The 16082-nt window shown below is 41.9% G+C and overlaps 1 pseudogene and 1 gene segment (V, D, J or C); both read right to left on the minus strand.

Moving 5' to 3' along the window:
• Positions 1-11357: 11357 nt before the first annotated feature.
• On the minus strand, positions 11358-11996 carry LOC131918999 (T cell receptor alpha variable 23/delta variable 6-like; annotated as a pseudogene).
• Positions 11997-14487: 2491 nt separating this feature from the next.
• Positions 14488-15067, minus strand: LOC131919000 (T cell receptor alpha variable 22-like). The segment is given in 2 exon segments: positions 14488-14840; positions 15016-15067. Coding segments are annotated over 2 exon segments (405 nt in total).
• Between the last annotated feature and the right edge of the window lie 1015 nt (positions 15068-16082).

Raw genomic sequence — 16082 nt, forward strand, 5'->3', positions numbered from 1 at the left:
AATAAATACAATCTTCTGGAAATGACACGGACATTGCATTTGTGAAATCACAAAAGAAATGTCTACAAGCACAAGATTGTTCCTTTAAGCCTTCTATCATTGTCAGGATGTTCAACCCTATCTGAAGAGCTACATTCTGTTGGTGCTTGCTTCGGGAAGTGAAGTCATATTCCTCAGTGGCATATACCGATAAGTAGTTGTCTTTATTCAAGTAACTCCACTGCCCAGGTTCATGCTCATGGAAGAAACCATACTATGGTACAATGGGCCACAAAAAAAAGGATATAAATATAAGATAAAAACAAGACTTGTTGGAAGAAAGTTTGAGGGGAGAGGGAGAATAGTCAGAGAGGATGATTAGGGAATACAAATGATATGTGTGTGTAAAGTGCACAATAATAAAAAATTTAAAACATTAAAATACCCAGCATCATGAAACAAAAGTCAGGGAGCACACAGTCATTTTTACATCCTCTTCAGGATGGGGTTGTTTCTCCTTCTGCTTGGGTTGATTTTATATCAGTCTGTACAGACGGGAAAGGCTGCTAGTCTCATGAATCCAAACAAGTTACCAGTTGGTCCTTCCAGAAGAGGATTTTGGTGATGAAATACCAATTTTTTTTTTCAGAAGTTTATGATGTGAGGCCCTGTTCTATTTTGGTTTGGGTTTCTGTGATAAAACACAGATCCAAACCAATCTGGATTAGAAAGAGAATATTTCAGATCATATTTCTACCTCACTGTCTGTCATTGAGGGAACCAAGTCAGAACTCAGGGCAGGAATTCAGAGCCAGGAACTGAAGCAGAGACCATAGAAAATGTATTAGGACCACTGGATTTTCTCTCTGTGGCTCTCATGAAGCCCATGCAGGCAGACACTTCAATGCTGGCTGAAGGTGGTTGTAACTGGCAGGAGCAGCTTGTTACAGCTCTGTTGCTTGACTTGTTCTTTGTGGAGAAAGTAAGATCTCAGATACTTTCCCTTTGCTTTAGCTCTTTCTCTTAAATGACCTATTGTGGTTTTACCTTGCCTCTATTTCCTCTTATCTCAGAAACTCAACATCTAATCCCACAGCTTACCCAGAAACCCTATGGTATCTTTGTGGTCTCAATGTAAACTGTCTGGAAACAGGGGCTAGAATATTGACTCAGTAGTTAAGAGCACTTGTGGCTCTTTAGAGGCCCTCCTCTGGCCTCCATGAGCACCAAACATGCACACAGTACACATACATACATGCAAGAAAAATAGTTACACAAACAATATAAAATAAATAAACAAATCTTTGAAAACACATTTCCCAGAATTTCCTTCCCCATCCATGTTGTTCTGTTTGGAGGTTGGACATAGAAAAAGCAACTGCAGAGGAGTTGAGGAACAGGTGTAACATATTTGTATATAGTTGTATTTTTTTATGTACCTCAGTTGATTCAGGCCCAGGCACATATGATTTCAATGAGGTTCCAACTCAATTTACCATTCATTCTCTACTCCTCACTTCTAGAGCTTTTCTTTATGTTGGATCAAGTCTGTGTGTAGCATGTTGGCAATTGATGGATCTTTTGAAGTCCCCCAAAGTGAAAGAGATTGACTTATGAGACTCACTGTGTTTCATATGTATGATTACCATGAGGTGCTGCCCTCATGCTGCCGACCTCTAATTGTCCTTCTGTATCTCAGGCTCACTACCAGATGCAAAGACAGTGATTTGCAGGGACTCCCCAGAACAAGCAGTTTCATGGGGTGAACTCCTGCTAATGTGTCTCTGACAACTTCACTCATGATGGCTCTGCTTCTCTCAGTTTCACAAGGAAATGATGTTCTTTGCTCTTCCAGATGCCTAGTCTGAGCTCTGTGCTGTTACCAACTTAAAGAAAAACTAATACTTTAGATGATTGTGGTGTAAGATTCCCATGCTCTCTGTGGTCTATTTTTAGCTAAATACTTTCAAGACAAAGAATTAAAAGAAAGACACTCACCAAGACTGTTTCTAGATTTCATAATATGAGGTTTTACTCAGAAACACACTTCTGATGCAGACCACAGATGAAGGAGCCATGGTTGGGACTGTCTGGTCTGGGATGTGCAGGTGTGCTTCTCATCTGGGCTCCCAAGAGAGGCCATGCTTAAGAAGCTCCAGTTTTTGTTCAGCTTGTGCTATCATTTCAAACACTGTGAGTGTGTTTCCAGAGTGCACAGAAATACTTCACTGAATCTTCTAGCTGTGAGGCTGAAATAACAAGTCTGATGGACTTGGTTGATTTCTGAAAGACAACAGAGTAGCGGCTGCTCTTCTCAGTCTGAGTAGAAGAAGAAATCTGGCGAATAAGAAAAATCATCTCTCCACTAAGAAGCTGCTTGTACCAAAAAAGATGGTATAAGTTTTGACTTGTCTCATATGAACAGTCCAGGGTGACCTCTTCCCCCTCCCGTGTGCTTGCGGTTGATTGGACCTGAGTTACTTTCTGGCCCAAATTGGATCCTGCAGAAAAATCAAAAGAAAGAAAAAAGCTTATTCTGTGATAGCGTGAATAAAACACTGTTGGGTATTCTGTACCTTAAGGCCCAAGATAAACCTAACTGAAGACATATTCAGCTCGATTCTCTCTAATCCCTGTTTCCCATCAAGTCCATGTGAACTGCTACATGCCTAGATCAATGCTTCCTGCATATATTTAGCTATATGTGAGACATCCATACCAGAGAAGGCCAAGGCCACCAACACACAGAGCAGGCTGTGGAGAGGCATATGGCCCATGTCCCTCTCTGTGAGTCTGTCTCCTCGGCCTTAGATCAGTGTTGAATGTCTGAGTGCCTAACACTGCACTTGTACTGACTGTGTTTCCTACATCACCTCAAGCAGGAAATGGGGCTTTGTATGATCACAGGCCACAAGTTCCTTATACAGAGAGAAAAAGTGTAGTTCACCATGGACTTTTACTTGCTTCCTGTCTTTCTTGGTAGTTAAAAGAGGCAGCACTTAAAAGGGAGAATGGGAAAACCCATCCCTACTGAGCATAAAGCTGCTTTGAACTCATGGTTGTTATTTAAAGGGATAATTTGGGCAACCAAAGTCAGATTCATCATGAGCCATGTGCAGTCTTTAATGCACTTACAGACCATTGTCTTATGTTTACTTCTCTACATCTATTATCTAATAAAGCTTACTTTAAAAATAAAATGTCCTCACAGGTCTGTGAATTTTTTGTGACTCACTGGGATCTGAAATAATCTTTCTCCTTTACTGCTAGGGTCCATATAAATTCAGCAATTAACAGAGCTACTTTTAAATCACATGAAGAGCAATAGAGGAATGTTAACCACTGGATTACACACACACACACACACACACACACACACACACACACACACACAGAGGGGGGGGGTCATATTAATTGGAAAACTCACTTTTACAAAACTTGATTACCTTGTAAAAGTCTAATAACAAGTTTTATTCAGACAATGTTCTGTTATCTCCAAAACAAGAACTTGCTTATTACATGACCTAGAAGCTTCTATACTATTGCCCTGAAGTATTCAATCTCACTTATTAAATTCTGGGTATTTTTTTTAATGTACAAAATGGTCTCATGATAGTCTTGCCATGTTTCTCTGTGACTCCAGCCTATTATGTGTACATGATATACATAACCTGAAAGAACTTAGGAGTATGTTAATGCCACATAAATTGGTGTTTGGATTTTGGGTACTGCTTTATCATCATTTAGTCTGTAGCTCTTTTTTTATTAAGATTTTTTTTTTTTTTGGTTTTTCGAGACAGGGTTTCTCTGTGTAGCTTTGCGCCTTACCTGGAACTCACTTGGTAGCCCAGACTGGCCTCGAACTCACAGAGATCCGCCTAGCTCTGCCTCCCGAGTGCTGGGATTAAAGGCGTGCGCCACCACCGCCCGGCCAAGAAATTTTTTTATTCATTTTATGTACCAATCAAAGATCCCCCTCTTCCCTCCTCCTGCCCCTCCAAGCTTCCCCTCCCAACCCTCCCCTCATTCCTTCCTACAAGAATGTAAGGCCTCCCATGGGGAAGTACATTTAGTAGAGGCAGTTCCAAGCCCCTTGCACTGCCTCAAGGCTGTGTGAGGTTTTCCATCATAGGTAGGGAGCTCCAAAAAGCCTAGTTTGTAGTTCTTAATTATTTATTTGCTCCCATTATCCCAATGGATGAAAAGAACCAATAGTCAATCAGAAGAGAAAGTACAAACAAGGTCTCTGAAAGAGCTCCAGGTCTCAGTATGAGTTTAAATAACTGGTCAACATGTACAAGGGGATGAGTTTCTGGTATCTGAGGTATACTCCTCTGCCCACCTCACTGCTGAGTGCTGATAGGCAGCACATGCCCTGGACTGCAGTCTCTGTGGATGAGCAGGAGACCATGGGAGCCACAGCAACCTGGGGACCTCAGGATGGCAGGGTTGTACCTCTGCCCTAGTTCTCGACAGAGCAGGTAGATGTTCTCCATGCTGCATGGAGAGACATTGAAGCACATTGGATTTGAGTGAGGGGCTGAACAGTTGGTCTCATATTAAATGCTGCCTTGTGTTTCCTTGAGATTTAATTGAAAAACAATACTTTCTAGTGAAGAGAAAGCTTAAGGTTGGTGGAGAAGTGGCTCAGCAGTGAAAGGCACTTGCTACTAAGCATGAAGATGGAAGTTCAGAACCTGTTTTAATAAGCTGAGCTCCCAGCAAAATTTGCAGCTCCAGCTTTGAGTGATTTGACACCATCTTCTGGCCTTCATATGCACATACGTGCAACAATGTGTACACACAAGTTTGTGTAGACACACATGGACGTGCGCACACATATGTAAACAAAAATCAAATCTTTAAAAAATAAAGCCTAATATTTAGGAATCATACAAAAGAGATCATTCATTCAGGAAAATGAGGATTAAGTATACTGGCGGGGTTGGATCTTTGTCACTGGTCTACTGCTGTGAAGTTTTACACCATGACCAAGTCAACTATTACAAAAGAAAGCATTTAATTGGAAGCTTGCTTACAGTCTCAGAGTTTTAGTCCATTGAGTTGGAACACCGTTGTCTTAGGATTTCTGTTGCTGTGAAGAGACACCATGACCACAGCAACTCTTATAAGGAAACCTTTAATTGGGGTGGCTCATTTACAATTTTAAAGGTTGAGTCCATAATCATTATTGTGGGGAGCAGTGCAGTACGTGGGCTGTAGTGGTATTTGCTCTGCCCATAACTTTGGGCTATGAGGCCCAAAGAAGGCGATGCTTCTTGCCATTGTACATGACCTCTTTTTTTATTTGATTTTTTTTTTCTTTTTCGAGACAGGGTTTCTCTGTGTAGCTTTGCACCTTTCCTGGATCTCGCTCTGTAGACCAACCTGGCCTCGAACTCACAAAGATCCTCCTGCCTCTGCCTCCTGAGTGCTGGGATTAAAGGTGTGCCACCAATGCCTGGCTGTACATGACCTCTTAAAAGAAAAGGGAGAGGGATCATGAGGTCTCTTCTTCCTGTTTCTTGCTTCCTGGTGTGATGAAGCTATGAGGTGGATTCACTACAGTTCAGAAAGGAGCATGACTTCAGCTTTCTACTGGGTTCTATATTTGTAAGTGTATTTCCTCAATTTATATTCTAATAAATTCCATAATACTCCTTTAGCAGACTACAGTTGATATCTCACGATAGTAGGCAGACATGGTGCTGGCTACATCTTGATCAGAAGGCAACAGGAAAATGGTCCATGACACTGGGAGTATCTTGAACAACAGAGACCTCAAAGCCACCCACACAGTGATATACTTCCTCCAAACAAAGCCAAACTGTCTAATAGTGCCACTCCCTTTGGGGGACATTTTCTTTTAAACCACTCTAATGGTCAAAAGAATGATGTGTGATGAACAATGTCTTGGGGAACTATAAGAGAAGCTCCAGGAAACAAGACAGAGAACCTTCTACCTTAAGTGCACCATGTTACCTGGATTGGTATTGGACACGAGCCTGCTGTGGGATGTCTTTCTATACCCTGTGAATATGTGTTGCTATGATTGGTTAATAAAGAAGCTGCTCTGGCCTATGTCGAGTCATGTTATAGCCAGGCAGGAAATCCAGGAGAGAGACAGGAAGAGGAAGACCTGAGTCAGGAGCTGCCAGTGAGACACAGAGGAAGCAAGATGACAAAGCAGAACTGAGAAAAGGTACCAAGCCATGTGGCTAAACATAGATAAGAATTATGGGTTAATTTAAGTGCAAGATCTAGTCAGTAATAAGCCTGCACTAATGGCTGAGCAGTTGTAAATAATACTAAGCCTCTGAGTGATTATTTATATAAGTGACTGTGGGTCTACAAGGGGCCCAGAGGGACTGGAGAAACGTTCTGACTACATATGCCAAACATTTACATCAATTTATAAGACATGTTTATTACTGTTGAATGTCAGAACATAGCTGTAGAAACCAATCTGGTCAGTGTACCCTCAATCTGGATACGGCCTTCTGCTTTGCTATTGTGCTTTCCCAGATATGATCTATAGTTTGTGCCAGTCAATGTTGTTAAAGTTGGCCTGTCCTGAAAAAGTTCAGGGACAGGGCTTCTCTGTTAATATTTAGTATGTGCTTACTGGCACTTACTATTTATATGTTTTCCTAATCATTTGTTGTTTGTTTGTTTTTCACTCAAACATCCTTCTTTGAATCATTGCTGTCTTTGTTACATTCATTTATAAAAGTACACTGTAATGGATGGCTGTTTGAACCATGCCCTGAAGTACCACCCCTAGTGAGGTAACAGACAGCTGTTACACCTGCTTATGACCTTGACATACATGCCCCTGGGGAGTACCTGTGGAAGGACCATTAAGACCTGGGATGGATGAATGTGCTCTCTCTCTCTTTGCTACCTTGTGGATTTGGATGCTGAGACCTTGGACCAGGCAAATCAGTGTGGGACATAGCTCAGCTTTCATGGACCCTATGATAAGTCTCCCTTGGTTGTGAGTTAACCCCCAAATAAATTCCTTTGCTCATTAAATAGACTCTATGGATTAATCCCATTATCCTGGGGGTTAACTTGCAACTTCTAACATACAACAGCATAGAATATACATTACTATTCCAAAAGGGAGGAAAGGGAGCACAGTAAGGAAATGCTGGACCAAAGCAAGACTGAAAACCATCTGGGCAAAGTCCAAAATCTGTATTTCTATATCTGATGTCAAAATACACTTCAGATCTCCAGCTCATGTCAGCTTTGTTGACTGCAGCACACTTTTCTTTCTCTTGGAATGGCTCCATTACCTGTTAGCAGCTTTCCTTGGCAGGTATCCCAAGACTTTGGCATCTCTAACACCCTGGACAACCTAAGCAATACAGACTTCACCTTTACAGCTTCATGCGACTGCCTTTCTGAACATCTTAAGGTATACCCCTGACATGTGCCTGGCCTCAGTGCCTTTCCTTAGTTGCAGAGGGAGATTACACAAACCCTTTCTTATATCCTTGATTCTAAAGCATGAACCCATGTGGCTAAACTTGCTAAGTTCTGCTGCTTACTGGGACTGAAGCATGGTCCCCTTGTTGAATTACATCCACACCAGCTTTGTGTTTTCAATTGTTTCCTTCACTGCCTAAGTTGGATATCCTGGCACTTACTCTGTAGAGCAGGCTGGCCTCAAACTCCGAGATCTACCTTGACTACACATGAAGACACCTGAGTGGTAATGATTATGTTATTATAAATTACCTGTCTTCACTGTTTCTCAGATCTCTTTATTTTCCAGCCTCTCATTCCCTAGGAAGCTCTGGGCTCTGTCCTGAGGTACCCAGAGTTTCAAAGTTCTCCGTTCTCCAACCTCAAAGATGCCTCTTTTCTTTAGCTGACTTCTGAGCTAGGTGTTTGTATTCAGTGAAACCTATTCCAATCTCACACATATACTGTTCCCAATTTCTAGCTCAAGTTTAAACTTGAAACGGCTATAACATTTGGAAAGACTTGGGGAGTCACCCACTGGTATTGTGAGATTTATCTCCTATTGCTAAGAGCCAACTGACTTTATTTTCCTTCTTAACTTTCCTTTTTGCATACTGAAAGCTACTCACTGTGGATGAGAAGGGAGCTTGCAGGCTTTACAAGTTAAATATTTTCCACATTGTTTTTGTTGGTTTTGGTTTTCTAAGACAGAGTTTCACTATGTTGCTCAGGCTAGACTTCCAATCCTAGGCTCAAACATTTCTCCTATCTCCAATTCTTAGGTAGTTAGGGCTAACATGACCATCAACTACATAGTATGAAAATATTTAAATTTATAAACTAACTAATTTTTTTCTAGTGACAATTGTATTAGTATCTATGTAGCATTAAGTGAGTAAACTCTGCCAAGCGTTAGGCAATGAGAAGCACTCTTTTCCATTCTGTGCACTGTGAAGGCCATAAAGTTCTCAGCTGCTTCTTTTAGCTAAAAAAAAATTTACATTACAATTTTTATTTTTTATCTATGGAATACATACATGAAATAATTTCTTTAGTGAAAGTTATATATTTTCATTATATGAGTAAATTGAATTATTTTTTCCCCATGACGTCATTTGTCTACTGTAAAATAAACCTGCATCCTTGTGAGTGCCTCCTGGCTTAATACTTGAAAATAATTAATGTAGATGGGGGTAGAAGATTCAAAAAAAAGAGAAAGTAAGAGTTGGTGGTCATGTAAATGACCACTTTCCTTGTTATCAGAGGATATTAAGGTAAAAGACAATTCTATGTGATTTCTATCACATAAGCCACAGTCAAAGTGACTGATGTTGGTCTGTAATAACCATTAACAACACCCTTGACAAGAGTGTAGGGTACTGTGATATGGTCTGTATGTCAAATATTGGTCAATAAATAAAACACTGATTGGCCAGCAGCCAGGCAGGAAGTATAGGCGGGACTAACAGAGAGGAGAATTAAGAGAACAGGAAGGTGGGAGGAGACATTGCCAGCCGCCACCATGACAAGCAGCATGTGAAGATGCCGGTAAGCAACTAGACACGTGGCAAGGTATAGATTTATAGAAATGGATTAATTAAAGATGTAAGAACTGGATAGCTAGAAGCCTGAGCCATTAGGCCAAACAGTTTAAACAATGTAAGTCTCTATGTGTTTACTCGGTTGAGTCAAAGTGGCTGTGGAACTGGAGAGTGAGAGAGATTTGTCCTGACTGTTCACCAGGCAAGACTAGAGAAAACTCCAGATACAAATGGCGCCCAACATGTTGGCAAGAGTTTCCACCTAAAACCTGAGAAAAAACATTCTAAAACGGAGCTAAAAACAGTTCCTAGTTGTTTCTCTTAAGTTAGTGGCAGCCTGCGTGTTTGAGCTACTATGGCAGGTTCCTGGAGTGTGTGCTCGACCTGCAGTATGGTGGGAATGAGGCCTTTGCAAGTGGCACATTAAGCTGTGTGGTGGATTTAGCCTTTGCTAGTATGAAACAAAAAGAGGTTTCTGGGCTACACGCTACTCTGATAGTGTTGTGCCCAGATCATGACCCCCAGAGAGACCACCAAGGACGAGCATGCCAGAATGCAAAAGCAAGGTTTAATTTTGGGATATCCAAAAGCAATACAAGCCTAGGCAGGGACTTCGTCCAATACATCCAAGGTAGTGGAGGCTGGAGGAAGTGCCCGCCTGTCTGCAAGTTCAGTTTTTAAAGGGAAAAATCACAAGGTTACATTGTTTAGGGGTGCTAGTATGGGTACAATTCTGATTGGCTCGCATCTAGGGACTTCTAGAAATTACTTCTAAGGGAGTGGTTGCCTGCCACCATTTCTCATTGGCTGCCCTCAGGTGGGGGCATTTTTATGGTCAGTTACCCTGGAAACCAGGGAGCAGACATTCCATAGTCTGGCAGGCATTACCTCATGACTATCTTGTGACTCTGTACTTTTACACTTCCTGGTTTCTGGAATCTGAACTGACTTGTCTCAGTAACTATTGGCCTATTCCTAGAAGGAGAAATCTTAGGCCTTAGTTTTTGGGTGAAGGCATTTTGGTCTTATTTCTAAGATGGCTCATTTTGGTCTCACATTAGAAGCATAGACCCACTATCTCTGAGAGTTGATGGCCCAGAACTGGCAGAAAATGTACCACTGCCATGTTGGAAGCTGAAGTGGGTGGAGCCAGCATCCACAGTGCCATTTCAGTCTTAGAATGCTGCAGTTTAAAGCAATAGGCTCAAGGTAATATAAAAAATAAGCCACGTAAAGATGGCTACCACATAGAGAATCTGGATTATGTTCTCTTTGATATTCGTAACAGAAGAAAAACATTTGATTACAAAAGCTGTTGAATTATGCCAAAATGTATATTTTAAAGGTACCTTGACTTCAAAATTTGGATGTAAGGATATGTTACTTTGGAAAGGAGGCTCTGCTTTTGTTTCCACAGAAAGCCAGAGGCTATGGATTTGTTCCAGATTATGATATATCAGGTTTGACCAGCCAAAACCCCCTGAAAGGTGTCCGATGACACCATGGCCCAGATAATCCAACATCCAGATCGGATTCAAGGCAACTGGCTCAGACGATACACCCTCATGGACTACTCCATAATCCTAAAATTTTCTTTGTGTCCCCATAAGGTACAGCACCTGCCCTCCAGCAGCAAGTAGTAAAAGAAGCTACACCCAAATTCCCAGATATACCAAACTGGCTTTGGAGATGTGTAAAAGTTAAAACCTTCCTTTGGAAAAAAAAAAAAGAAATGGGGAAGTGCTGTGGGATGGTCTGTATGTCAAATGCTCTGATTGGTCAATAAATAAAACACTGATTGGCCAGTGGCCAGGCTGGAAGTATAGGCGGGACTAACAGAAAGGAGAACTGAGAGAACAGGAAGGTGGGAGGAGACACTGCCAGCCGCCACCATGACAAGCAGCATGTGAAGATGCTGGTAAGCCACTAGCCACGTGGCAAGGTATAGATTTATAGAAATGGATTAATTAAAGATGTAAGAACTGGATAGCTAGAAGCCTGAGCCATTAGGCCAAACAGTTTAAACAATGTAAGTCTCTATGTGTTTACTCAGTTGGGTCAAAGTGACTGTGGGACTGGCAGGTGAGAGAGATTTGTCCTGACTGTGGACCAGGCAGGACTGGAGAAAACTCCAGCTACAGTAGGGAGATGGGGATGTTATAATTTACACTTGGTACAATCCATCCACACAGACAACTATTTGTACAATTATTCAGAAAAACAATTCAACTAAGATAGTTAAGGAACTACATGTATGACTCCAGTGGTGCCTGACGAGCAAAGGGAGACTTGAGTAAAGCAAGCCGTGACTTTCACCTAGCTTGGTCTCTGGCCTGAATGAGTCTAATCCTTACATTCACTGTGTCACCTGTCACCTGCTCCTGTAAATAAATCCCTCTGCACCTCTGCCAGGCTCTGCCCCACAGCAAAGATTTGCTGGAGCCTCAGCTGCAGGGCTGGATGTGGGCTACAGGTGCCTGGAGAGCACTGTGAACTTGTTGCACAGAAGTAGGTGGCTGAGTCTCCAGGCTGAGAGTCTGTGATGTGCAAGGAGAGCTGTTTATCACTTTTCCTGAAGAAGGCTGTGAATCTTCCATCTTCCTTTTTATTCGACCCAGAACGTATGGCTATCAGAAGTGTAGGGCCTTCACCAGGGAACTGCCGGTACCATAGGAAGTAGTCAAATGCACTATCCTCATAAGAGCAGTTCAGAACTGAAGTCCCTCCTGCCCAGACTGTCAGAGATTGGGGAATTTGTCTCACCTGCTGTTGGTCACGTCTGTCCTGCTGTTAGCCACTCACCCCTGTGTAGAGAAATAATAAATGTCATTAGGTTCCTGGGTATGTACTTGGTGTTGATGCTTTTAACATTTATGATTTTGTCTGGTGCCCCAGTTCCCTCAAGCATCCACATAAATTCCATATTCTCAAGTTTCTCCTCCAAGACTCACAGGCTAGGTGAAGGGCCAGGACTAAAAATGATGCTTTCAGGATCTTGTCCATTCCTCCTAGACTGAAGCTTGGGGAGAACTCAGAAGGCCTTTTATCTCCCCTAGAACACAGACTCTAACTTCACAGGCTCTAAATTCTTTCAACAGGCTCCACCCCTCACAAACACTTTGTCTAAAGCTATTTCTGACATAGGAAGTATTCCCGAATTTTGTTCAAAGTTACTATTGCTGAAAATACTGACACTGAGAATCAGAAATCCTGTCATTGTAATACTATCATTATACACTGTTGGCAGAAATGTGTATTAATATAGTCACCAAGAATAGCAGTGTGAATTTTCTGAAATACACAAAGAAAGAAAGAAAGAAAGAAAGAAAGAGAGAGAGAGAGAGAGAGAGAGAGAGAGAGAGAGAGAAAGAAAGAAAGAAAGAAAGAAAGAAAGAAAGAAAGAAAGAAAAGGAAGGAGGGAGGGAAGGAGGGAAGGAGGAAGGAAGGAAGGTTAAAAAAAGAAGAAAAGAAAGAAAGGAAGGAATAAAAAAGAAAGAAAGAAAGAAAAAAGAAAGAAAAGAAAAGAAAAATAATAAAATCCTATCTAAATAGATTATACTTCAGCATCCTAGAGGTTTTTTGTTCCTTCTTTATCATTTTGGTGTCTTTTCTTTTTCGTTTACTCCTTTCAGCCAGACATCTGTCCAGCACACACTACCTCCATCATCTATGGGGAACACCTTCCATGATGTCCTAAAGTCTCAAATCACAAATATTGCCGAGCCACACACACACATTGTGTTTTCTTCTATACCTACATATGCATCCCTGAAAAGCTTTACCACTTTCACTGAAATGAAATACATGTGCCTTTTCTTTTGCATATCTAAATGGCAGCACCACACAGCACTGATACCTGCACAGTCGTTCTGATGACACAGATGGCTGCTCAGTGAAAACAGACCAGTGGCATGGACAGCAGCGAGATGCAGAACAAAGAAGATCACAATTAGTGGTGGGGGATTTCTGATAATACCAGGAAGAAGGGGTGGTTTAAAACAAATGGACTTCTTATTTCTGAAGTTTTCACTAGCTATTAAAATATTAAATGATTGAAAACAGGGACATGAAACTGAAAAAGGTAAACAGGATGAGGAAGAAGTTCTGTGTATTTGCTGAGTGTCTAACTGCCTACTGTACAGTAGTACTCGGGTGTCTTTCATGACACACACTGTTCTATCTTCATTCTTGTCTCAGCACTCAAGAACAGAAAACTGAAGCCTACCGAAGACACCTGTGTGTCTAGACAGGATGATGAAGGAAGGGTGTGGACACTGTTTCCTGATCCAGTCAGAGAAGATCTTGATGGAGAAGACTGAGCTGGCTTCAAACCATGGGTAGATTTCCCAGTGGAAAGGATATATAATGTAATTCTAGATACAGGTCATATCAGGGTGACTGGATATCAGACCAAGTGTGGGTGACAAACTTAGAAATGTACATTAGAGAAGGTGATGTGATCTGGCCCCAGCCATGAAGGATAGCATATATCTTCATTGTGTTCACTTGCAAATTCCTATTTGTCCTCACTATGGGCCCAGGATATTCAGGTATAATATAGGTAAAAGGCTAGGCAGATGCATGTTTTCTTCTCTAGTTAAACTTAAGGGCGGAGGAGATAATGGTTGTGTTATTTTAAATAATCATCTCTAGCTTATTGAGCAGTGTGTGTAAGAGCCACAACCTTCACCTGCTCTGAAGCAGCACTGCCCCTCTGTAGACAAATAAGGTCTTCACTCAACAGTGTCCTGAGCTTAGAAGACCATGCCTTGAAGAAAGAAATGCATTGAATCTTCCTCTGGAGCCAATATTTTTGATATGGAATGTGAATGTGCCTTTGTTGAGATCAGCTATAGCCTAGTTTCTCTCTACCCCTTCCAGACTTTCCTCCATGCATCCCCAGGATTCCCTATCTTTCTATTGAGCCAAAAACTACCTCATTCTGGAGAATGAGAGAAGCCAGTCATAAGACAAAAGGAGATGACATTGCTTGTTATTTACAATAAAGCTTATAAAATAAGCAAATGTTTGAATTTCATGTCAAATTTATTGACCCCTTATATAGACTAATTGTATACATGGTGATTATTAAATCATAAACTTTAGTTTTCTTTCATTCATTTTTATTATTTCTTTATTTTTGAGATTATAATTTAATCATGTCAATCCCTCCCTCCAAAACTTCCTGTGTTCCCTCCTTGCTCTCTTTCAACTTTATGGCTATTTCTTTTATTAATCATTGTTACACATATGTGTATAATCATATTTATTCCAAACCACATAAATACAATACGCTCATCTGTAAAATGTTACTTATAAGTCCTCAATTAGTTCTAAGATGGATATTTATGATTCAGGAGGGAGAATATATTGAGAATTTAAAGACCCAAATCCTTAACCTACGTAGCCAAAAGCTTACCAGAAGTTAAAACTCTTTCTATACAGAAAACGGATATTAAATCAAGCAGATATACTGTGGTGAAATTTTGATGTCTCATGATAGGGAAGAGCCACACCCACCCTGCTGAAGGTTTGTGTACTGACTGCAGGTGTGTGGGGAGCACTGTGCACTCATAGCACAGAAATAAGTGCCTGAGTCTGTGGTCTGAGAGGGGGAAACGTACAGAGAGCTGCGACGTTCCTGATTGACTGTTGTGGACATCAGTCTTCCACTCTGCTTTGTTCCAGAAGAACTATAAAACAGGCTCTTCAGATGTCCCTCAGGACTTTGGTAAAACCACTGCACACTGCTCAAAACTGTGGAAAAGTTGCACTGCATCTCTGCACGCTCTCCCTCCTGCAGAACCAAGGACACAGGACTCTGCTTCACTTGTTGACCTTTCACCCCTGGTTAGAAACAGAGAAAGAGACACAGATGGAGTCACTGAGCATCCACAGAACCCTGAACACACCCCATGTCCTCTGAGAAGATGGGAGCTCTGCAGGACTCCTGAGCTGCTTCCCCACCCCCCATGTGCTGACAGAATCCTCTCTGTCCCTGAATGTGGACAGCCAGACTCACAGCAAACCTTGGTGCACAGCAGCCCCAGCAGAGAGCACAGCAGCCTCTTCATGGTGCTTGTCTGGCTGCTGGAGACAGAAGCAAGGAACCAAGGCCTGGGCTGTGGTGTCAGGATGGCTGTTGAATGTCCCTCCTCCTGTCACCAGTCAGCTCCACCCAGGAACCCTGCCAAGCCAGACACTGCAGAGTTCCCTCCCAGCCTTCTGAGCCTGAAGCTCCTCCCACACCAGACCTGCCTGAGAGTCTGGGTGGAGTGCAGTGGGGGCAGGGCATTTTGAGATGACTCTGGGGTTGTGTGGGGTTAGGGATCCAGAAAGCAGGAGAGGACCAGCCTCTCCCTAGCAGAAAAAGCCTCAGCAGCACACAGAGCCATGCACACTCAGAGAAGCAACAGCTAAAGGTTTAGCTCAGGAAACAGATGCATGTTCTGACAAAACACCCTTTACTGAGGCCTGAGAGATGGCTCAGCAGATAAGGATCCTTATCCTTCCAAGAGGCCTTAGTTCCCTCCCCAGCATCTACTTTAGGTGGCTCACAGCTGTCTGTAGCTCCAGATCCTGGGACCTGACAATCTCTTCTGTCCTCCTGAGAACCTGTACACAAGTACCATACATTTTACACAGACCCACTCTCATACACATTGAAAAATAAAAAGAATCATCACCCATGAAATAATTTAAGTAAACTCACTGCAGTAGCAAAACAAACAGCATCATAACGATAGAGTAAGTATAGATGTAATGGTTTAATAGTTTTAGTATCATTTTAAAAATTAGGATACTCCTGCACCAGTAAAGGTTTGTTCCAAATATTGTTTTAAATATTACTGTTGGGAATCTCTGCTCAGGCTCCATTCCTCCAATTCCAGATCCTGCCCCTCAGAAAGCCCACCAAGGGTCGGCTCCTCTCCTAGAGATGCTCAAGACCACATCTACAGGGTACTTATGACATGGTCTCTAGACCTGCAATATGATTTCTCTCCTGCTTCCTTTCCAAGAGTCACCCAGGAGTTGCTTTGCTCACATTAAAAATGATCTTATTAGTTTGGCCTGATATGATTTATTGCA

This window comes from Peromyscus eremicus, chromosome 9 (genome assembly GCF_949786415.1).
Source record: "Peromyscus eremicus chromosome 9, PerEre_H2_v1, whole genome shotgun sequence".
Taxonomy (NCBI): domain Eukaryota; kingdom Metazoa; phylum Chordata; class Mammalia; order Rodentia; family Cricetidae; genus Peromyscus; species Peromyscus eremicus.